This window comes from Dermochelys coriacea, chromosome 5, assembly GCF_009764565.3.
Source record: "Dermochelys coriacea isolate rDerCor1 chromosome 5, rDerCor1.pri.v4, whole genome shotgun sequence".
NCBI classification, from domain to species: Eukaryota; Metazoa; Chordata; order Testudines; family Dermochelyidae; genus Dermochelys; species Dermochelys coriacea.
This window is the reverse complement of record NC_050072.1, coordinates 13,345,112-13,368,690: the sequence shown is the minus strand read 5'-3', so window position 1 is coordinate 13,368,690 and position 23,579 is coordinate 13,345,112. Positions and strand designations below refer to the sequence as shown.

Sequence of the window (23,579 nt, the reverse complement as noted above, 5' to 3'; positions counted from 1 at the left end):
GCTGCTTCTATATTCCATTTAGTCTGTGAACTAGAAGAGTTCATGATACTTTAGAGGGATTGCAGGGAGGTAGCATATGATTTGAAGCAGTGCTCAATCAAAGAGAGATTCCGCAAGGGCAAGCAAACTGCCCAAGGTGTTTCTCAGTGGATCCTTTAAATGACACAACCGTTTCCTTGAATCCAATATTGTTCCTTTTTGGGGGTGGCCGATTCAAATTTAAGTGTGTGATTTCCTGCACCCTCTTCAAAGGCCCATCTCTCTGCTTATGTGGGCTTACATAGTCAAGAGGGATGGAAAAGGCTCACAGACCAGACCCTCAGCTGGTGTAAATCAACATTGTGCCACTGATTTCAGTGGAGCTATCTTGATTTTCACCACATGATGATCTATTCCCATGTATTTATCAGTCAAGTGAAGTGGTTTCATATTCTGTACTGGCCATCTACACTGTGTTTGGTGCTGTACATGAGAATGGATGTAAATAACATGGTTCCTGTCTCAAGGAATTTGCATAGGTACAAGGAGAGAGGTCATAGAAATTTCTACAGAAACGTTTGCCATCATGTCATCTATTTAGCTTATTTTATCTGCTAGAAAATCATCCTTTGAAATTCTGCAACCTGTAAATGACACAATTGTCCAGATAAACCTGGGGAGTTGGATCTAGTCCAGAGATAAGAGTGAAATGAGGAAAGGATTGGACGCCTTCCAGGCATTAGGTATGAATTTGTAACAGAAGAGGACTAACTCAGCCGTGTTAGGTTGCAATTCTGCTTGAACCATAATTAATGAAAGATAAGTGTTCACAGGCTGCTGAGGTGAACTGTCAACCTGTCAAACATTCATGTAAATTTATCTGAATTCATTTAGCTCCAACTGAATCATGAAGGTCTGAAATGAGATTGTGGTATGATTTTCCTTGTACACACAAGCTGTTTGCCCTAAGAGTCTTTTTTTTTTAATCAGAAAAGGATGAAACAGAGACATTTAATCCTGTCTCACTGGTATTTTCCAGGCTACTAGGTAAATGAATAATTAAGTGCACAGGTGATTGTGTGTGTGTCTGTCTGTGTGTGTGTGTGTATAGCTAAAGATTAGTTATTCCCGACAAAAGCCATGTTCTGACTGGCAGAGTACAAGACAGGAATTCTTGTCTCTGATGAATTTTCTGATTCCTTCTGTTCTCATTTCTTGTATCATTTTTTCCCCTCTTGGGAGCCTTCAGTCCTTCTTTGTGAACATTCTAGGCACAGATGCTGGCGACTGGGTTTTCTTACTCTTCTCTCCACCTACAACTGCAGTAGTGACCTGATAAATTCTCCTGTGGTATGCAGACTCTCATCCTCCCTTTTTCTCCACCCCCTTTCACACACCATATTCAACTGGTTCTGTCCTATGGTCTTTGTCTAGAGGTTTCCCTCATCTTTCACGATTGATGGTTTATTTTTCAGTCATGAAATACATAGGTGATTGCTTAAAAGTTCAGGTTTTCTGTCATTTGTCAGAGATCTGGACTATAGGAAACAATACATTGTGAGGGGGAGACTTTTGTGATTTTTGAAGAATTTCAGTATTTTTCTGTAGAGTGTTCACCTTTCCACAGCCTCTCTACTCTGTATATTGTGGGGTTGTTACAGCTTTACTATAAACACACTGGTTTTAACTTGCAGAGGTATTCATTTAGGATTGAATTCACCCCATGCATAGCCCTATGTACCACTTAAGTCACATCTAACCCCTCAGAACAGGGATTTAAGTAGTGTTATAGGCCTTCTGTATGGGCAGGATATCACCCTCTCTCTTACAAAATCAAAATTCCAGCCAGAGTGCAACGGAATCTACAGAGCTGCCATTTCCTTGATCCACCTTCTTTTGTTTGTATTGATTTAAATATTGTTAGATTTTTAAAATCTTTCTTTCAGAGTAAGTCCTTACCCGTGTTCCTAACCGATTATTAAAATGCAAAGGATTGTTACAAATCAAATGTTTATGCTCTGTGTTTATTTGCTGAGTTCCACTCAGTTTGAACAATGAAGAGACTAGTCAGCTTCTAGTTAGTTTTTGACTTCTGGTTCTCATGCTGTCAGAGTTCCCTCCCAACTCTGAACTCTAGGGTACAGATGTGGGAACCCGCATGAAAGACCCCCTAAACTTATTTCTACCAGCTTAGGGTAAAACTTCCCCAAGGCACAAACTCTTTGCCCTTGGAGGGTACACTGCCACTACCAAGTGATTTAACAAAGAATCAGGGAAAGGACCACTTGGAGTTCCTATTCCCTCAAAATATCTCCCCAAGCCATTACACCCCTTTTCCTGGGGAGGCTTGAGAATAATATCCTAACCAATTGGTTACAAACTGATCACAGACCCAAACCCCTGGGTCTTAGGACCATAGAGAAATCACTCAGGCTCTTAAAAGAAACAGAACTTTATTAGAAAGAGAAAAGGTAAAAGAAGCACCTCTGTAAAATTAGAAGGGAAGCTAATCTCACAAGGCAATCAGATTTAAAACACAGAGAATTTCCCTCTGGACAAAAACTTTAAAGTTACAAAAAAGAAAACCAGGAATACACCTTCCTCTCAGTACAGAGAAAATCACAAGCCAAAACAAAAGTAAACTAACTCATTTCCTTGCTAGTACTTACTAATTCTAATGGAGTTGGATTGCTTGCTTTCTTGATCTCTTTCCGGCAAGCACACAGAACAGACAGACCAAACCTTCCCTTTCCCCACCCCCCAGCCAGATTTGAAAGTATCTTGTCCCCTTATTGGTTCTTTTGGTCAGGTGCCAGCTAGGTACCTGAGCTTCTTAACCCTTTACAGGTAAAACGATTTTGTGCCTGTGGCCAGGAGGGATTTTATAGTACTGTATACAGGAAGGTTGTTACCCTTCCCTTTATATTTATGACAAATGCACTAGCAAATTCTGCCAGGTTCTAGTTATAAATCCTTCAAGCACCAGTACAAGAACCTGGATAGACAGATTGACATGACTGTTCTGATGGAAATGAGGGTTTCAAAAACATTAAGTGGTTTCTATTAACAGTAGGCTTTTAAAAACTTAAAACAAAACATAAAAACTCCAACGACCTCCCCCTAAACTTTGAGCTGGAACCACCTGACAGAGTCACTTGAAAATGGAGCAGTTAGAGAATCAGATCAGACCAGGTAAAACAGTTATTGCAATTCTGCCCCTCATTTACATAGCCCCTTTTGTTCCTTGTGCTCCATGCTATCCTCTCACCTCGCTCTTCCCTTCATCTATTTATCTCATTCTTGGATTAATGCCTTTTGCCTTGTCACCCCTTATGCTTCCATCTGTTTCCCAAGTGTGACGGGTTCCCTCCGGGGTGCCACCTGGAACTGGGGTACCACTAAGCCCCCTGACCCACCAGCCTAGGCTCCCTCTCACACAAAGGCCTCCAGCCTGCACTTTCACCAGCATACATACAGGTAGAGACATACCCAGCTGCACTTACATACAGACACTCTGACCAGCCACTGCATAGGAAGGCTACAGCTAGGGTAACTCCCAGCTCCTCAGGCATGCACCCCCTCTGGAGTGTAAACCCAAAATTATACCATCTTGTGCTGCACAGGGAACTGTACAGTGTAAGCTCATAAAATTTGCCCCCTCCCTCAATGTGGAGAGGAATATGCAACAGCCTTTTGCTCCTGAGCTAAGATTCCTATACATTTCACTCCAACTCACTGGTTTAGATAAAGCAAAAACAAGTTTATTAACTACAAAAGATAGATTTTACATGATTATAAGTGATCAAAGCAGATTACCTAGAAAATAATCAAAAAATGCAAACTAACCTTAATATACTAAATAGATTGGATATGAATCGTAGACTCTCACCCAGAGATAATACAAGCAGACTGCAGATTCTTAAGGGGCAAGCTGCACTTGCTTTACAGATTGGAATCCCCAGGTGTTTCATTCACAGGCTAGAAATCCCTTTAGCCTGGGTCCAGGATACATGTGCCAGCAGACTAAGTGACCTTGGGTGAAATCCTGGCTTCACGGGAGCCAATGGGAGTTTTGCCTTTCACTTCAATTTGGCCAATTTACTCCTTGTCTTTTTATGGCCTGACCAAAAACCTACTGAGGTCAAGGGAGTCTTTCCATTGATTTCAGTAGGTTTTGATCGGAGCCTTTGTGTGTGTGTTTATAGCACTGCACGGCCGAGCTGTGTTTTCTCTATAGCAGTAGGTTGAATTGTGGTGGGGATTGGATTGAGAGGGAGCTGATGAGTTTGGTTGGGCCAACAACTATTCCCTCGAACCAGGTGGAGGCTAGTTATAGTTTAAAAACTGATCTGTAGAAGCACCTTAAGCTTTGGAGGCGCCCATTTTTTTAAAAAAAAATCTAACAAAATAAAAATGAACAGTAAAGATGATTAAAAATGCAACCAAAATCCATATTTTTACTCCATGAACATTTAATTGAAAAATATGGGAAAAGTTTCAAAAAGGTATTGATAAGTTTAAATAATTAAAAATAAAGATTCTCTAAGGTGACAGTTGTCACTGTGATAGCTCAGTGACTATAGTTATTGGTCTGATGAAAAGGGTTAATCTGAAGTTCCCTGCTGAATGACCTGAGTTCCTGAGGCCTGGTCTACACTACAGAGTTAGGTCGACGCAAGGCAGCTTACATCGACCTAACTATGGAAGTGTCTACACTTAAATTTCGCTCTCGCCAACGTAACTGTCCCACTACGCCAACTGAACTCCACCTCCATGAGTAGAGTAGAGTCAAGGTAAATGTAGTTAGGTCAACACCGTGTCAATGTAGACACTGCGTTGCTTATATCAACTGTTACTGGCTTTTAGGAGCCTTCCTACAATGCCACCACACTGACAGTACAATCAATACAAGCATTCCTGCCAAGGTCGCACTGTACCAACACAAGGAGCAAAGTGTAGACAGACACAAGCAATGTAATTACTGTGGTGGCTGTATGCCGATATAAATTAGGTCGACTTAATTTTTTAGTGTAGATATAGCCTCAAGGAGAATATGTCCCAATTAATGTACCTGTCAGAAAAAACTTCTTTATCCTCTCCCAGCCCCCTGATCTGTAAACACAGTGCCATATGTCCATGGTCCTTTGACAATTATGGTGCTACAGATTCTTATTTACCCAAACACTGCTGTTGGTAGCCCAGATTAATTTACAGTATAGATATTAATTGCAAGGAAGGGATCTTGTTCAATCTTATGTTGTTTCTCTTCCCTTCATGAATTCGTAGGGTTGTGTGACTGCAACTGAACCTTTGCACAAAGGGTCTTATCTAAATTGAAGTCAATGGGAAACTTTCCATTGGTGTCAATGGCTTTGGACCAAATCCCCATTAGGAAATGAAATTGCTGCCAACTTTCAGGGGATTGAGAATAATAACATTAGGACATAATACATGGCTCCTGGTGTATTGCTAAAGCACCAGTGTTTGGAACTCTTTTGGATTGAGGATAAGCATTGCCAAACAAAACATGGGAGCACCTTCTCTGCACAGCCTGCATTCGAGGTGGCAGGAGCCTCTCACCTTGCTTTGGAACTATTCCCCTGGTTGATGTTCTCTTCCCAGTTTAGGTGAAGATCAAAGCAGCACTGGCAGGCTGCTGTGTCCAGTCCTCCTCAGCTGGATGGAGGAGCCATCTGGTTCCTCATGTGTCCACATCAAAAAAAAAACCAACAAAAAACCAACATTGAAACAAGTTGGCTCCTTGTTGGGAGTCTGAACAGAGAGCCAGTGACTGAATTGTCACAGATATTGAACTGCCTTGCCATACCTCAGAGAGGTCTATCTAGGTCAGCACTGAGAAATATTGGTAGGGAGTGTGAAGAAGTTTGTACTGTCATTGTACCTATTCTCAAAAAGAAAAGGAGTACTTGTGGCACCTTAGAGACTAAGCAATTTATTTGAGCATAAACTTTCATGAGCTACAGCTCACTTCATTGGATGCATCATTAAAGTTTATGCTCAAATAAATTGCTTAGTCTCTAAGGTGCCACACATACTCCTTTTCTTTTTGTGGATACAGACTAACATAGCTGCTACTCTGAAACCTGTACCTATTCTGTGGTTTAATGATCTTCGTGCTCCAGGGCTGTCAATCCAAAACCTTTTGCCTTTTCACTGTGGTTTTGTCTAGATTAAGAAAAGTGGCTGGGATTTGCTAACATGCTGGCTAAACATGGCCTGATCATGACCTTTCCCCTTGTGAAGCCACAGGTTAATCATTTTAACCTCAATTTAGCTGGCTGAGGTCTGCCCTAGGCTTTCCACCATGTAACCTCTAGCCTACCTGTACACTAGGGATAAGGTTGTGGTTAGGCCAGGGTTATTTAGTGCATGTTAGCAGACCATGACCTAACCCAGACTTCTTTTCCTAATCTAGATAAATCCTGTAAGAATATTCTTTTACAAAGAGAAAAAAAGGAAGCTAATTTTCAAAAGGGCCTTTTACTTTTCTAAACCTTAAAACCAATAAAGAAGAATAACCACCCAGAAATAAACTTATACTTTGCATTGTTTAAGTGAATACTGAATTACAGATTATAGCATTTTCATGACATCCTGCCAATGTGGCTATTCCAAATGGGTTCAGAACTAAAGACTGGTCTCCAACTGGCTCCTAGGCTCCAAAGTTGCTAAAGATCAAACACAATGGGCTATAAATGTTTCCGATAACAGTTTATGCAAACCCTAACAAGGCTGCATATTTAGAATAGGACAAAATTATTACTGTACCCTGTGTGTGAGCTCAAACCATCTAACTGTTGCATTTGCTTAATTAGTGATAACTCTTTCTTTGGGAAAAGTTTAATGTTATCCAGCTTATTAATAATAAATTTGATTACAATGGAGCTGTATTATGTCTCAGAAATCTAAAAGGGCTATTGAACAAACATGTCATTCTACTTGCTAGGAAGCAGATGTATTGCATTGTTCATCATAAACTTGAGGGAGGAAGCAGCCAGCTTAATTTAGTGTATATATTATCCTCAACATTAAAAGCACCAGGAATTGCTCACTGATTTATATTATTATTTTTATTATTTAGCAAAAATTTAACATTATAAATAAAGATTAGCCATATCTGTGACTACATCTAAGTAATACAGCTGCCTAAATTGCTTCCCTAAAAGAACATATCTGGCAACAAGAAATTGAATCGTTATGGATGGGAACTAACAATGAATCTTCAGAGTGAGTTTCTGTATGTGAGTAAATTATTGAAGTTCAGCTGATCAAACTGAATATTGACATGGGTCTGTTACTTCTTCACATGCTTTCATAGCCACTTGTTTGTACGTTCTTGTGTAGAGCGAAGGTAGTGAGATCAACCAGGGAGATTGGGACTGAGTCCTTCAATAATCAGAGGAAAGGAAGACCATGATCAGTAAGGACCACAGAATACATTTTCTTCAAATTTTATTATGGTTGGACTTTATCTCCCAAACTACCCAGAACTTGTTTGTCTGGGTTGTCTATCAGTATATGCAAGATTAACATGTGTTAGGTAATCTGTGAGTGTTTGAGTCGAGTCTAGACACAATCTGCGCTATTCAGAGACTAAGAATGAGGTTTGCTTGTTTGTTTGTTTTTTGCTAGGAGGAAGACTTCACAACTCCCTTTTGTTATGTTTTAATATTAGCCAACGTGAGGAATTATGAGTTCTTGATGCAGTTAGGGCTTGAAAAGGCCCTCCTTTCAGCAAAGCACTTAAGCATGTGTTTAAATTTATCCTGATGCAATGGGATTTAAGCACATGCTCAAATGCTTTGCTGAATCAGGACTTAAATATTTTAAATTGTGGCCAGTATTTCTTAATAATAGGCACAGCGCTACAAGCAATGGTATAGCAAAACTCTTTGGACTTGGACTTGAGATACAATTTGGTGTGATCCTGCTAGATTTTTGGTTTGATTTTGCAAACTCTCTTTATGCAGAATTTCCATTGAGTTTAATAGGAGTTTTGTACATTCTAGGGATGCTGGATTGGGACTTTAAGTGAGGCTGAAGCAATGAAAAATTATGAGAATCTTTGAAAGCTGTGAAAGTTAAGTAAAACTGAAGGAACTCAACCCAATACATCAGTGCTTCATCTGTAGATTGCTTCTGATGAATGGTTTCACAGGAATGTTCCTATTGTATTCAATATATTCTCAGCATTTTGATGAAGATGAAGTGGGTGAGGTAATATCTTTTATTGAATCATCTTCTGTGGACCAACGTAAGTTGATTCAACAAAAGATGTTACCTCACCCATCTTGTCTCTCTCATATACTGGGGCCAACATGGGACCAACAACAGCACTGCAAAAAACATTTTGATGCACGTTTTAATTTCATACTGAAACCACACCTGTTGGGGCTTGATCTTGCGGTCTCTGTGCTCCACAATGCTGAAATGAACAGCTGAATTAAACACAAGAGGGTATTGGGCAAAAGGAGAATAATCATAGTACTCAATGGAGGAAACAATCATTTTCCTTTTTCCTTTTACTGTTAGGTTTTGTTGCATAATAGCAATCATCTCGATTGCTCTGGAGCATACTCAGAGCAAAAAAACTTTTGAGACTAATTAGCTTTGTTTCAGGGTTGCTTCAGACGTAGCAGCTGTTTCTAAATGTCTGTACTGCAAAGTAATAGAAATACTCTCTGGAGTTTCTTCCCTAGTAGTACTGCATTTTGATAGGGTGATAGTTGTGATCAAATTCAGTTAATAGGAAAGCATCACTGAACTCTTCATAAACATCCCCTGTCCTCCAAATGCTCTTGTATCTCCAACGAATACACAAGCAGTCTGAATTCCCAGTTCAAATATTCAGGTGAAGAAGCTATTCACAGACTATGAAAGCTGCTGTTCATTACAAAGGATAGTCATCCATTACTCTTGACAGGAATTAATTATTCTGAGGCACAGAAAGGACCTGCTGATCTAACGACTTCCACATTTTTCTTGTGGGGATGGGAGAAAAGATCTTTTATTGGACGTTGTGCAATGTTTTTATGCAGCAAAAAGCCAAGCCTTTCCAAAGGTGCTGGAACAATGTGCATAGTGGGGGTGCTGAGAGCCACTGACTGTAAACCCTGTATAATGATGGACTCTCCTTCCAGCCTGGGTATGCAGCAGCACCCCTAGTTTCACCACCTGTGAGCATCTCTCTCTGGGAGACTGACCTGACTCCTCTTGAAATCAAGGGGAATTTTTCCATTGACTTTAATGGTAGTTCTGGGTTCTTGTTGTCTGTCTCACTCTGCCTGTTGTATGGCCCCTATTATTTGTAGTCAGCAGGGAACAACTACCACCCTCCTTTCACAGTGAGCTACTGAGGCACAGAGGGTGGGATTCAAAAAGGTGCTTAGTCACCCAAGCCCCCAGACTTAGGCACCAACGTCCTGATTTTAGGTGCCATTGTGATCCATAACCCCCCTGCTCGGCTGCCACTAAACCCTGTGGGCACCTAAACTTGCTTGGCACCTACATTTTTGTGGTAAAAGTCCCCTAGGTGCCTATGTTTCTGCCTCCAAGTATGTGTACTGCAGCCTTCCCCTGGCTGTCTGGACACCTATCTCCTGCGTAAGTCTCAGAGAGAATCATGAACCAGGGAAAGGTTGGTGTGACAGGTTCTGCCGGGGTGCCATTTGGAACTGGTACCACTGGGGTACCACTGAGCCCTCTGACCCACCAGCCTGGGTTCCCTCTCACACTGTGCTGCTGTGACAAGCTGCAAAGCCCTCCAGCCTGCACTCTCACCAGCATTCACATAGGTGGGGTTACACCCGGCTGCAGTTACGTGCAGGTTCTCTAACCACCATCCTCCCAGCCTAGGACCCCAGAGCAGTACTGTCCTCCCCTGGTCAAATCTGGCCAATATATGGGTTTAATACCCGGCCCACCTCTGCCTCAATGTGAAGAGGAGAATAGGGGATGCAAACATCAGAGTTGAGTGCCCTAACCACTGCGCTAAGGGTGAAAAGGGAGGTGGTCCTCCTTGTCCTCGCCTTCCTCATCTCCCCATCTCCCCCGGCTGTTTTGTGGAGATCTAGGCAGTCACCGAGCACGCCTGCTGCCATAGGCGCTGACTTTTATTTTTTCCCGGGGGCACTCTACCCCTGCTCAGCATGAGGCCCCGCCACTACTTCACCTCTCTTTCCGATGCCTTGCTCTTGCTCTGCCTCTTCCCCCCCACTCTGCCCCCTTCCCCGTGGTGCCACCCTTGCTCCACCTTTTCCTGCTCCCATTCCACCCCCTCCCTGAGGCCCCCATACGCACACTGCTGGCTGCTCTCTGCCCTCTCCTAAACCCCTCTCCCAGCTGCCGAACAGCTGAATGGGGGCGGGCTGCCAAACAGCTGATAGGCAGGGCCCCACAGAACAGCTGTGGCTGGTGGGTGCTGAGCAGCCACTATTTTTTTCCATGGGTGCTCCAGCCCAAGAGCACTCATGGAGTTGGCATCTGTGCCTGTTGGATCAGAACCCACACACACATTAGGTGGACAAATGCCTATCTTCCCCCAGCTCGTTACTTGCTAGCAGAAAGAGGCACCCCCCTGAAGCCCGGACTTAGGCACCTATCTCTGAGAGCGGGTTGGAGCTTAGCACATACCTTTCTCATTGGCATCTCCCATTAGCTAGCTTAGGCAGTTTCCTTCTTAGCATGTGCTGGCTTTTGTGGATGGCATTCTAAGGCACCGCTCTGTCTCCATTCATTGTATAGGGCGCCTAGGTACCTAACTCAGGCTCTGTGAATCGTGGTGTGTTCCTGTGATTTTTCTCGGCACTTAAAAGCTGTTGCAATGCTCAGTGCCGAATTGCCTACGTCCCTTTGTGACCAGAGAGAGAAAGTGAATTTTTGAAGGTCACATAAAGAATCTATGGCAAAGCTAGGAATTGAACATCCATCACCTGAGTCACAGGCCAGTGCCTTGCCCACAGTACCATGCTTCCTTCTTCTGCTAGGGTGAATTATTGTGCTTTTCAGATTAGTTATGAGTCAACTTCTAGGGCTGCAATAAAGCTGGAGTGTCAGAAATCACAGGCAATAGGGCTGGCTCGTTTCTGCATGCTCCTTCTGCATGCTCTTTATGGATCCCAAACACACGGTGGAGTAACAGTCACAGTGTTCGTCAATGTGGGGATGCATTTTAACAGACTATTCCCATGGCTGTGTTTGTAAAATGGAATTAAAATTATTAGAATTCATCTAGCTAGGTAATCACAACGCTGCCCAGAGTTAGGTCTCTGGCTTTTACCCAGCGTGCTATATATCAGATGGCTGTGCCATTGCTTGATTGATTGTTTGACACCCTGCTGGTAACCTGCCACATTGCAGGTCATGCACAAGGAAGCTAGTCAGAAATATATAATAGAGAGCTTCACCGAGCACAGTGGGAGATGATAGCTTTAAGTAATGAAGCATAATCCTCCCTGCTTATTGCAATAGATGAATTCGGTAGCTCGTGTTTGACGATGCCATCTAGTGGCTGAAATAAGATTAGCTAAAACTATTAGCCCTTCCCTCCCCCCCCCGCACTTTCTGTTTTTTTTTTAAAAGTACTGATGAGATTCCTTCTTACGGAATTTCAGGAGACAGACTTCATACATCCAATGACAGGTTTCAGAGTAGCAGCCGTGTTAGTCTGTATTCGCAAAAAGAAAAGGAGGACTTGTGGCACCTTAGAGACTAACAAATTTATTAGAGCATAAGCTTTCGTGAGCTACAGCTCACTGTAGCTCACGAAAGCTTATGCTCAAATAAATTTGTTAGTCTCTAAGGTGCCACAAGTCCTCCTTTTCTTTTTACATCCAATGAGTGACTGACAGCTAAATGAACTGCACAGTTAGTGGAATAGCGTGGCATGGCAGAAAGGACATCTGGTCAATATCAATTTGCAAGTGGAAGGAGAGACTGAGTTTAAGCTGAAAGGAAAATAAGGAAGTGGTTTTCAAATTTCTGAATGGACTGGGATGTATCCATAAGTTGTCCACAGCTACGGAAGTAAGAGTAATTTAGAACAAGTAGTGATGCTATGGAGTGACTAAATAGAATCTGTGAAATGCATTATTTATTTGTATTACAGGGGGGCTGAAAAGCCCCAGCCAAGATCAAGGCTCCATTGCATTTAGTGCTGGACATATTCCATAGTAAGGGACAGTTCCTGCTCCAAAGAGTACAATTTAACTAGACAAGAGGGGGAAAGGGGGGATTTACACATGGAGAACTGATACCCAAAGAGAGAGAGACAGATTACTTGCCCAGGGTTTATGGGATGTCTGTGGAACAGCTGGAAATTGAGCTGAATCCGGGCTGGTGCCAACAATCACATGACTCTCCCACTTCACAACAAAACAAACCCTGAGCCTTTTAATGCTAGAAAACTCAATCTAACGCCAGGTGGAATTACCAGTCAGTTCACTTGGCTGTTGACAGCTGCACCTGAATTTGTTAGGAGCATACAAGGCAATAAAGCACTTGACTACCACACCTCCCATTTCTTCAGTACACCCAGGGCCATGTCAGTTAGTGCCACCCCCTTACTTTCCAGAGATAGCATCCATGTAACATCTCTATGAATCCTTCCTGGGGACTGCTTTATGAGTGCCACTTTTCTAGATGAGTTGTGTCAGTGGAAGCTGGAATGCCTATAAGTGCACAGCATACATGATTGCATAGAAAAAGAAAAGGACGGTTGACATTATACACGCATAGGATATACCCTTGCAGGTTACACAGGTTGTGCAGTAGTTACTGTGAAGATGTAGGGACATCAAGAAATAGTTGAAAGCTCTAATTTTGGAAACACTGAAATATGATGTTCCTGAAACCCAATGTGAAATTGACATTTGTCAGCTATTCACTGAATAGCAGCCATGAAACTGACCAGAATGTCAATTTCCTTAGCAGGTCTGCAGCAGGGAGCCAGCCTGACTTGTGATGGGCCCCCAGGGCTGCTAGGCTCTCTTCTCCTGCTGGGGCTCTAGAGTCTGGCAGATGTCCTGCCATGGAGTGGGGATCTTAGCAGCCTGAAAAGACCTGGCTTTAGCCAAGGCTGCTGCCACAGAGCAGGGACCCTATCAGCTCCCAGAGACCTGACTTCAGCCAGGAATCTGGGGTTGGCAGGCTCCCTGCCACAGTATGGGAAAATTCCCATATTTAAAACTGTACAATTATAGGAATCAAATATGCTGGTCCATGTGACGATAACCTCCAAGATCAACAAAGAAATATATGCTTGGGGTTTTTTTTTTGTTTACAAATTACATGTATTCATGTACTGTAATTACAGCACTGGTTTGACAGATATGTGGGCACAGGAGGAAACTAAGTTTACCAAATGACTAAATGGTTGATCCATGAAGTCATTGCCTCAAATTTGCATCCTAGGGATGTCAATGAAATCTTCAAGGTATCTTATCTGGCAAGCACTTGTACAATCATATCTCTCACTGACTGGTCATGCTCTGAGAAAGTCAGGGTATTAGCTGCTGTTCACAAAAATGGGGCCGCTCTGGCTGTGGCTTGAAGAAGTCCTCTCTGCTGTCTTGTTTGGACACTTATTCCCTGATTCTAATCCTGTAAATTGCTCTGTGCGGGATGCAACAGGGACCAGTGAGAGGTTGTGTCACCCCTTGACCTGAAACCTAAGTGGCCTAAAATCCTCAGCTTCTATAGCTCCCTGTCTCGATGCTCCCAGCCAGCAGACAACTGTACACTGAGTGTCTGTGTGATAAATAGCCCTGGTTTAGCAACTCTGACTCCAGAAGTCTGCTTGTTACAACACATCCACACTCTGCTCTTCACCAGCCTTGATTACTACTAGTCAAGTGACCTCAACATACCCCCCATTCTGAATGTCCCCAAAACCATCTGCCCTGAAATGTCCAGCCCTCTATGGAACATTTGATAATAAGGTCTGTTGCTCCTTTAAAGAGACAAAAACAGTTTCTTGCATTAACTAGAGTTAAACAATCACTTTGATTCAAACACAGCACTGGGTTAGTTTAGATTGAAAGTAAATGAAGTTTATTAACAAAAAGAGAGGATTGGAAGTGAGTTCAAGTGTAAGGGAGAAAAACAGAAATGGTTACCAGCAAATAAATGTGAGAAAGTGAAATCCCTTGGGGCTCTTTGCCCCTCTCTTTTTTATAATCCAGTGAACCTTTGAAATGTGCCCTTCTCAAAGTCCAGTGCCCCTGCTGTGAGGAGAGGTGCCATGGAGTCTGATGGAGAAGGTTCCATGCTGGTTTCTTCCCCACTGGTGCTTTCTATCATGCATGTTGATCTGACCCTGCAGCCTCCAATATGCCAGTGAATGGCCGCTTGACTGTAGTTACTAATTGTCTGTGATTGCACCTGGATGGAGGCATCAGCCTTTTTGTCTGGAAAAAACCTGTTTAACTGCACCCTACACTTACTGGTTCAAACACATGTTAGTCCCATATTTCTTTCACATTTGTACAGTCCTTTGGGCATTTACCGTACATGCAACATAAAAGAATATTAATGATCACTGTGTTACTGGTTTTTCCAATGATACCTTACACAACACCTGTTAGATACAGATTATGATGTATACTGAATCGGGGTACACTGAACTGGTCAGGCCAGCTGAAACGCACTACCTGATACCAGAGCCCCTTGCTCTCTGACACTGGGATGCTCTTAGGGTCACAGCATGTTTCCTCCTTCACCAGATGGGGGACTCAAGGCCTAATAGTGTTTTTAGTAGCATGTGGGCACAGAAGTCCACCAGCAAGATCAAAGCTTTAAACTGTACCAACTCTATCTTTGGCCATTAGAAATGAGAACTCTCTGGTGTTTGCATCTCCTGTTGTTGCATTAGCTGTAATGGCAAAAGTCTTCAAGAGTCCTCCCTACTGGGAGTCAGGTTCTGCCCCTTTACTTCTTGTTGTTGATTATTAAGGGTATTTTAACTCATATTATTTTATTGTGTGCTGATGCATTTGTGAGAGGGGCTCTTCAACTGTCAACTTGATTTTTAGTCTATTTAAAAAATTAGCTGTGAGAGGTACTATATTTGCCCCACAGCCCCCTGGCCAAATTTGTAATTCTGCAGTTGCATTTCCTACATGTTCAATAAAAACTCATCAACGCATCTTAAAATAGGAATATTAAAGACTTGTAGCAAACTATCCAGGAACAGTCTCTAGACCAGGAAATATTTGGCAAATATTATAATATAATAATATATTATAATAATATAATAACTAATATAAAATAATAAAAATGTACAAGTAATTTATAGGCTGTGCGTGGAGAGAACCATCACTGAATACATTATTTGCTGCATGTTGTTCACTCAGGTCTAAATATACATGGAGCTTGCCACCTGATATAAAGAAAAGTGAGTACTGCTCCAATACAGTCAGTCGACTAAACTAGGGTGGGATTTTTAAAATTGCCAAACATTGTCCTAAATTTCCTCCCATTGAAGTCAATGGGCATTTTTCCACTGATATCAATGGGAGCGGAGTTAGGTTAACCTGGATCACAGCTGAAAAATCCCATCCCTAGTTTTGAAGAGCCTGGGCAATGGAAATATAATCTGTGCTTCTTACTGATGTAATTGTTTTTCGGGCTCCTTCCTGCCACATATGATATAGCATTGCAGTTTAGCATTGCAATGTCAAAGGTACAGTGCTTGACACCTTCACTCGCTTATGGCTTTTTTTATATTCTACAAAGCAGCAGAATTTTTAAACTGGATGGGATAGCGGGATGGGACCTTTCCAAGTCTTTGCACTACTTTAGTTGACTGATCTTTCTTCAAAATATTTGTTATTGCCTGCTCTTGTGAGTGTCTGCTAAGTTGCAAAGTTAGCTGCAGTGTAGTGTTCAGAATTGACGTAGATCTAAACCTGAGCAGTTGTTTGGGTTACACCCAATCATTGATGTTTCAGAAAAACAAGGCTAACACATGTTTAATGGCCGTGTGTCAGCACCACAATTTGAACCACTTGTGTCATTTGTTCAAACTTCCAATAAAAAGGCCAAGAACAGAATGATCAGCACCTGAGAAGTGGACACCAAAGTCACTGAGATCTGACCAGGGAAAAGGTCTTCCTAGAATGGTTTGCACGCCTTCCACAGAGGGAGAGAAGATGATCCAATGCACAGGGTACTAGCCTAGCCTAGCTTGTGGGATGCCTGGGTTCAATTCGCTCCTGTGCCACACACATCCTGTCTGAGCTTGGATAATTCATTTAGTCTCTCTGTGCTTCAGTTCCCTATCTGTAAAATGGGAATAACAGCACTTCTCTTCTTCAGAGGGGTGTTAACAGGATAAATACATTAAAGATTGTGAGGTGTTTGGCTAGTCCAGTGATTGTGGGTGGGGGTTATAAGTACTGTAGATAGAAGAAGCAGGGAGTATCAGATGTCTCTGTGGCACAGTTTCCAAACCCACAGAGAGCTCACTGCAGAATTGGGATGGAAGGGCTAATGCAAGAGGGGGGATTGCACAATACCCTCCAGCAGCGACTCCACAGATGTTGCCACTCTTATTAGGAGAGGGATCAGTGTAGTATTAATTCTGGTAAAGTTTTGGGGGAGTATTTCAATTGCCTTGGCTAAGCTTTGGTTTTCCTTCTTTATTGAAATTTTCTTGTATGTTTTTGCATCCCTATGGTGGTAGTCTTACAACCGCCAGGAAAGGCTGTGAATCGGGGCCTGCATACACATGTTGGGTGAAATCCTGACCCCCATAATGGCAAAATTCCCACTGACTTCAGTGGGACCAGTATTTCACTCTTTGAGTCTGTTGCAATAGTTACCATAGCGTTCTGTGTACTAACCATTATGAACAGTGGCTCCTAGCATCCCATCTTGTCCAAGTGCTTCCAAGGCATATTGCACCACAGTGGCTGGTCTGGTGTGGATCAGTATGCTTTATGTTGATCCATGCCTTATACTGTTAATATGCTGGGCATTTCTCCTTCTGTCTTTGCAGTTAACAAGTATGTGGTCAGAGTGTATACCGGAGACATTAGTGGCAGTGGAACAGATGCTGATGTCTTCATTAACATCTTTGGCGAGAATGGAGACACAGGTATTCAAATGCAAATCATTTCCTAAAATACTTTTTCCTGCTCTGCCCTAGGCGAGCCTGATATCTGAACAACAAACAGCACAATCTGGAAAATGCAAAATGATTTGGCTCCGTGTAAGGACAACAAATGGCCTGTCTAGTTTAGGATTTTTCAGACCCATAATTTTCAGCAGGTGCAACAGCAGAACAGCTGGAATGTGAACAAGGGTCAGGCTTTTCTACCTCTGTGTCATCTAACACAAAAATTCCTGGTATAGACACTCGGGCATAGACCAATTCAACAGGGAAACAATCCACTAAAATATCTGATGTTCATGTGATACCCATATATGAAGGGAAAGCAAAATATTGGCAATCCCTTTTGGGAAGCTGAGAGAAGAATTTTGTCCACACATATTATTTCAAACTTTAATTGTGGACTATGATTGAATCGCTGTCCATTTAAAGTGCGATCATGTCACCATTTGTATCACTATTTAATTCAAATCAGCTGATAAGCTGCATTTATTTTATGAAACAGAGGCTGTAGCAAAACATGATAATATGCACTTGATTTTAGTAAACATTATGTTTCATCTATAAGATCAGAATAATAACTAGAGATGGGCCCAAACCAAACCCACCCTTACAGAAAAGTCTTCAAGGCTTCAGTAAAAAAAATTAAGTCCTTTCTATAATTTAACTATCCTATAGAATTTAATAGAGAATGATATAACTTCTCTTTCATTCTGTGAAATGGTTCATAAACATCTATTGAAAGGATTTCATTCCATATTAAATTCTATGGGCTTTTAGAGTAATTAATGTAGTACACTATTGGTTTTATCCCTGTTCAATTCTTTAACACTTTTCCATAAAAACAAACTCCTTTGAGTTCACAGGTGCTCAAAATCCAAACCTGGATCCTAATTTTGCAAATAACTCCTCTCTTTATAGTGGTCTGGAACAAAATCCAGGATCCAAATGCCCCTGAGCTTTGAGACATGGTAAATCTGAAATTCTGCAGCTTGTATCTACCCCTAAAAGTATTTTAAATGGTTGGATAGATTTTTAAAAACAGAACTGTTTGAAATGTTGCAATAGAGAAAATAAAAGAGATGCCCATTCATCTATTTTTGGAAACTTCTGAGTGATGTAAGTAACTGCTGTAGGGTGACCTTGCTTGGAGAAGCCTCCTACAGCAAGTCATTACATGACAGGTGTGCCTGCCTCAGTTTCCCTTTCACACAGGCTTGCTTAAGTAGTACCCCTCCTTAGGGCCAGTCAATTACCAAAACATAGAGTAAATAATGCCAAGTAAGAGTCCCAACTATCGTTTACTTCTCACACTCACTGTTTATAGTCCTTAAAACTCAGTTCTTCCCTGTGGGAATCCCTCCAGCCTCTCTGCTGGAAGTCCTTCCATACCATAGTGCAGTATCTTCTGTCACACCTGGACTATTCATCATACACCTCCTGTCCTTTTACCAGGACAGCCACCACTTCTCAGCCCAGGTGGGGTGTAGCCCCACTCTTCCCAGTGGGAACTCTCCCTGCCGCTCTGCTGGGAGCCCTTCAGCCCTCTGGCTCCAGCTCAGGCTTGTCCACTGGTAAGTCACTGCTCCCCTGCCGTCAGCCCTCTCTGGTCCTTGGCTCCAGCTCTCGGACGTGAAAGCCAGAAGTCAACTCCCTCTGCTGTTCTCCTGCCTCCAGCCCTGGCTTGGGGAGATCAGCCAGCAAACCCCACTTGCTACTCTCCTGCTTTTTTTGTATTCTGAAGGAATGGTGCTTTGTCACTGGATTATAAAGTTCCCTGTCTTCTACTGTCTGCACTGTATAGAAGCAGTGCTTTGGGACTGGTTGATTTAGTCATAACAGTAGCATTGCTAGACAGAGATTTTTTTAATGCATAAATATGTACTGATTCCTTCACCAACTTTTTTCCACCTCATTCACCTTTCCCTTTGCTGTTGTTTGGTTTAGGGGAGAGGAGACTGGACAACGACAAGGACAACTTTGAAAAGGGAGCAGCGGACAAGTTCACCCTTGATGCTCCAAATTTGGGAAAGTTACGGAAAATTACCATAGGCCATAATAACAAAGGTGGCTCTGCTGGCTGGTTCCTTGACAAGGTTGGTTTTTCCCTAGGAGACAGTTAGTTATGGCTGCACTGAGATCAAAAAGTCTAACTTTTCATCTGCTCACTGGTTTGATACCAACAGACCCAAATACTCACTGGTAATTTGGTCATTCAAGTTTCTTGTTACTCAGAAAGATGCGAGTCAAGCACTCAACATTCAAAGCTAATAACCACACCAAAATCTTCTGAGATAATTGATTTTTAAAACTGAAAATCTGGTGTTGACGATGGTATGTGAACGGCGAGTGCAGGTGTTATAGCAGAAACTTCTCTTACCTGCCCTGCCAGTGGATTCAGTCATGTCCTGCAACACTCTAGTTTTGAGCCTGCTCTAAATAGTTGGTCCAGTAAAATATATCACCTCACCCATCTTGTCCCTCTAATATCCTGGGACCGAGACAGCTATAACACTGCATATATTCTAAATAGAGGTGCTCAAGCAAGTGACCAAAAATCAGAGGCACTGACTTTCTGAGTTCCTGGGGGGTGCTTGACCACCGCTCTGCCCCTGGCCTTGCCCCCACTCCACCCCTTCCTCTAAGCCCCCACCTCTGCCCCACCTCTTCCTCCCCTCGCCTCTTCCCTCCCCCCCAGCTGATCACCAGTGGGTGGGAAGCGCTGTGGGGGAGGGGCAGCAGCTGATAAGTGGGGCCCGCCGGTGGGTGGGAGGTGCTGGGGGGGAGCGGGGAGGACCTGACTGGCAGGGTTGACAGTGGGTGCTCAGCACCCACTATTTTTTCCCATGGGTGCTTCAGCCCCAGAGCACCCATGGAGTCGGCGTCTATGCCAAAAACGGGGACCAGGTTGTAACTCACCATTGACTTGACCTAAGTCAGTGTTCGGGCCCTGGACTGCACAGGTGTCAGTACTCTGCACCTTCTAACATCATCCCTTCCCATCCTCTGCTCTCCTCACTCATTCAGTGAAAGAGAGACAAAGAAAGGCCTGTTAATGTGACTCACCTTTGTGGCAAACACTTATTTTTTTACAGGCCAGTGCAAGGTCCATGCACCACTGAGCTCCCATATAATCCCTCACAATAATTTAGTGGTACAAGGGCACTCTATAGAGATTATACAGTTTAGTGTGTCTTGTTTGAATGAAAACGGTTGTTGCCACCAGACTCCTCCTTGTTTTTATGATTCTACGATCATTTGCATGGTAAATGAAGGGGGGTTTAAATGGGCTACTAACTTTTCTCTGTGTCTGTTAATGTGCTCACTGCTTTTACTCTGAACGACTGCAGCTCACCACCTTCTTTATGCAACCAAAGGGCCTCTCATTAACACTTCTCCTTGTAAGTCCCTGTTTGATTTCTTTCCTCTTCAGCCGCAAACTCTCACTGAAGTTAATGGCAAATTTTTCATTTGGAGCATTTGTGATTAGAGGCACAGCAAATGAGTCAAATTGCTGGACCTCTTACAATACAGAAAACTTACCCATGCAGTAAGTATACCACATCTGGGCAGATTAACCAAAATCGCCCTTGCTATTTCAGAGCGCTTTTATCACAAGTGGGTCCAACTACTACGGAGCACAATATAGGTACCATTCTAAAAGGTGAGCTGCAGTCAGTGGGAATTGTAGATTCCCATGTTAGAAAAACATGTGGAATGATCCATGTTTTGCCTGCAGATCCACCCTGATTTATTTTCAGTAATTCCAGGCATAGCTATAATCCTTGTGTAGGAGATCTTCAAGGAACACCCCTTGTAGGTGCTGTAGGACATAGTGTTGGTGATTCAACAGATGACACATTTTCTGCTGAGTTATTACTGAACCAGCTCCCCAAAATGATGTTAGCTCTGTACTAGATGGTGTCATTGTTCAGATGAGATGCAAAACCACGGTTATAATCTGGTGATTATTATATGTAAAGAAAGGTCCTGATTAGCACCGAAATTATGTGGTAATGAATATCATAGTAATTAGTCCTAAACCAAACTTTATAACCACACCTTCACCTTTGAAACTTTTTGTATGTTTAGTTCAATTATGCACTGACTAAATAGTTCATCTACCCAAACATGATCCAGTGATAACAGCACAGGTTACTTAAATGCTTGTTTAACAACTTGAAAAATAATTACCTTGATATCTGGGTGATATGAATCATTCCCACATCTTACAATAATATGCACCATTTTGGAAACATGGACAGACATAAAACACAAAGAAATATAGAGGAAACATTTTTTAATAAAATAGTTGTGTCTTCTTTCAAAGCTTAACCAGCACAATCTTAACTGTTGTTGTTTGCATTATGATCATGCCCAGAGTCCCCCAGTTGTGCATACCCAGAGAGAGACCCTCCCCTGAAGCGCTAACAATCTAAGTAGACTAGAAAGCCAAAGAGTGGGGAAGAGGTAGTATTATTCCCAAATTTGCAGATTAAGCAAATTTGCCCCTCCCCTGAAGTGTCTGGAAGAACTGGGACTAGAGCATAGATCTCCTATGTGTCAATTCAGTGCCTTGACCTTAAGACCAATTTTGCTGTCTGTCTGACTTTGTCTTTATCTTGGGATCTTGTTGTATGGTTACTCCAGTTAGCTGTCTCTCCCCACTGCAAGGATTGCAAAAAGACTGCTTTTCAAAGCTGGCTTGCCCTAGTTATTAATATCATTTTATTTGCTACGTGCCAGCAATGTTTTTGTGTCCTGTCAACTTGACAGAGTTAAGAGTCTCAAATCGCAAGGCTCATTCTAATTCAAGATGCAGAAGCTAGGCAGCCCTTTCATCCATTTGTTGCTGGCTCTAGGGATGGTCCAGCAGAGTGCCAAGTTTCTCCATCTTGTTGGTGCTCGGGCTTTGTAGGATTGAGCCCTTGGAGAAGAAAGTTAAAGGATAGAAGGTGAAATGAGACAACAGTGATCCCAGTTCAATCAAGTCATTTCTTAGAATGGAACTGCAGAGTGTTTTAGAACAGAAGATAAACACTTATATAACTTACTCAGAGTTCAAACTCCTGGTATTCTCCTATTAGACAATAAAAGGTTAAAGAGTATTTAGATAACTTGAATATATTGACATCAGCAGGGCCTGATGAATGCACCCTAGAGTGCTGAAGGAATCAGTGCCTGAACCATTGGCAAAAAGGCAATTACTGTACTATATTGGGTTGTATTACTAGTAATATCACATGTAAAACAAGTCAGATAATTATTCTGCCATACTTAGCAGTGTTTAGGTCTAGAGCATGTGAAAGTTCAGAGGAGATCAAGAAAGATGATAAAAGATCTGGAAAATAAGAGCTGTGAGTAAAAAGTTAAGTGAATTCAGCAAGTTCTCTTTGGAGAAAATCAGACTGAAGTGAGACAGGGTTAACTGCCTGCAGATGTGTGAACAGATTTTGTAAAGGGGTCAGGGATCAATTATTTTTCCTACTCAGCAAGGACAGAATGGGAAGCTCCTCATTGTAGGGAAGAGGTAAAATGTAGGTTCAATACCAGAAAATGTACAGCGAACATGCAGCCACTGGACCAAGCTCTAAAAGGAGGTTTGGGAATTATTTTCACTGGAAACACTCAAAGATAGGCTAGACCACATTCCTGTTTGAGAGAGATGATTTAGGAGTAATGAATTCTGAATTCAGTTTTGCACATTTACAGGGCGTTGGACTAATCGACCCAAGAGAGTTTCTTTTGGACCCTGCTGAAAATTGTTTAAATAGGTCCAGATCCAAAGCCAATGGAATTCAGTAACTTCCTTGTTACTATAGCTGAAAAGGTCTGTTTACTCAGGAACATCAGAACAAAGAACTGAGGCATACACTTGCAGTTCTAGCATAAAGATGACTCCAACTGGAGTCCTTCCTACTTTATTGAGTGGAGATCTGAATCCATCTTGTTTACCTCAAGCTCAGCTAAGATTGGAGAGTGTGTTTGTTAAATCTGTGTCAGATGGTGCTTGCTTGAAGGAGTGCGTAAAAGGTTGGATGCTCTTGAGGCTAAGCCATAGGACTAGGAGTTGAGGCTCTTTGGTTCTATTCCTCACTCTGCCACTGATTCTTTGAGAATTTGGGTCATTCAATCACATCTCACTCTCCTCATCTTTAAAATAGAGATAATACTTCCCATACACACAGGTGTATTGAAAAGCTTAGATGAGGGTTTGTAAAAGTGCTGCAAGTTTCTCAGATGGAAGGCAGTACATAGGTTATATGTATGTGGTGTGTGTGTGTGTGTGTGTATATATATATATATATATATATATATATATATATATATATATATATATATATATATATATATATATATATGTAAAAACTATGTTAAAAGAGCAATAAGGTTGCAAAGTCAAGTACTCAAAAGTTAGGAAAAGTCAGAATTAAAGTTGCCTGTGCAACCTTAATTCTGCCCTCATGTG

At 42.2% G+C, this 23,579-nt stretch overlaps 1 protein-coding gene across 1 annotated transcript in view; it reads left to right on the top strand.

Moving 5' to 3' along the window:
• Positions 1-23,579, top strand: part of LOXHD1 (lipoxygenase homology PLAT domains 1) — a 299,746-nt gene that overhangs the window by 108,005 nt on the left and 168,162 nt on the right. Inside the window, exons 8-9 of the mRNA XM_043514533.1 lie at positions 16,997-17,095; positions 19,058-19,206. Of these exons, the coding sequence (XP_043370468.1) occupies positions 16,997-17,095; positions 19,058-19,206 (248 nt within the window). The remainder of the gene's footprint in view (positions 1-16,996; positions 17,096-19,057; positions 19,207-23,579) is intronic.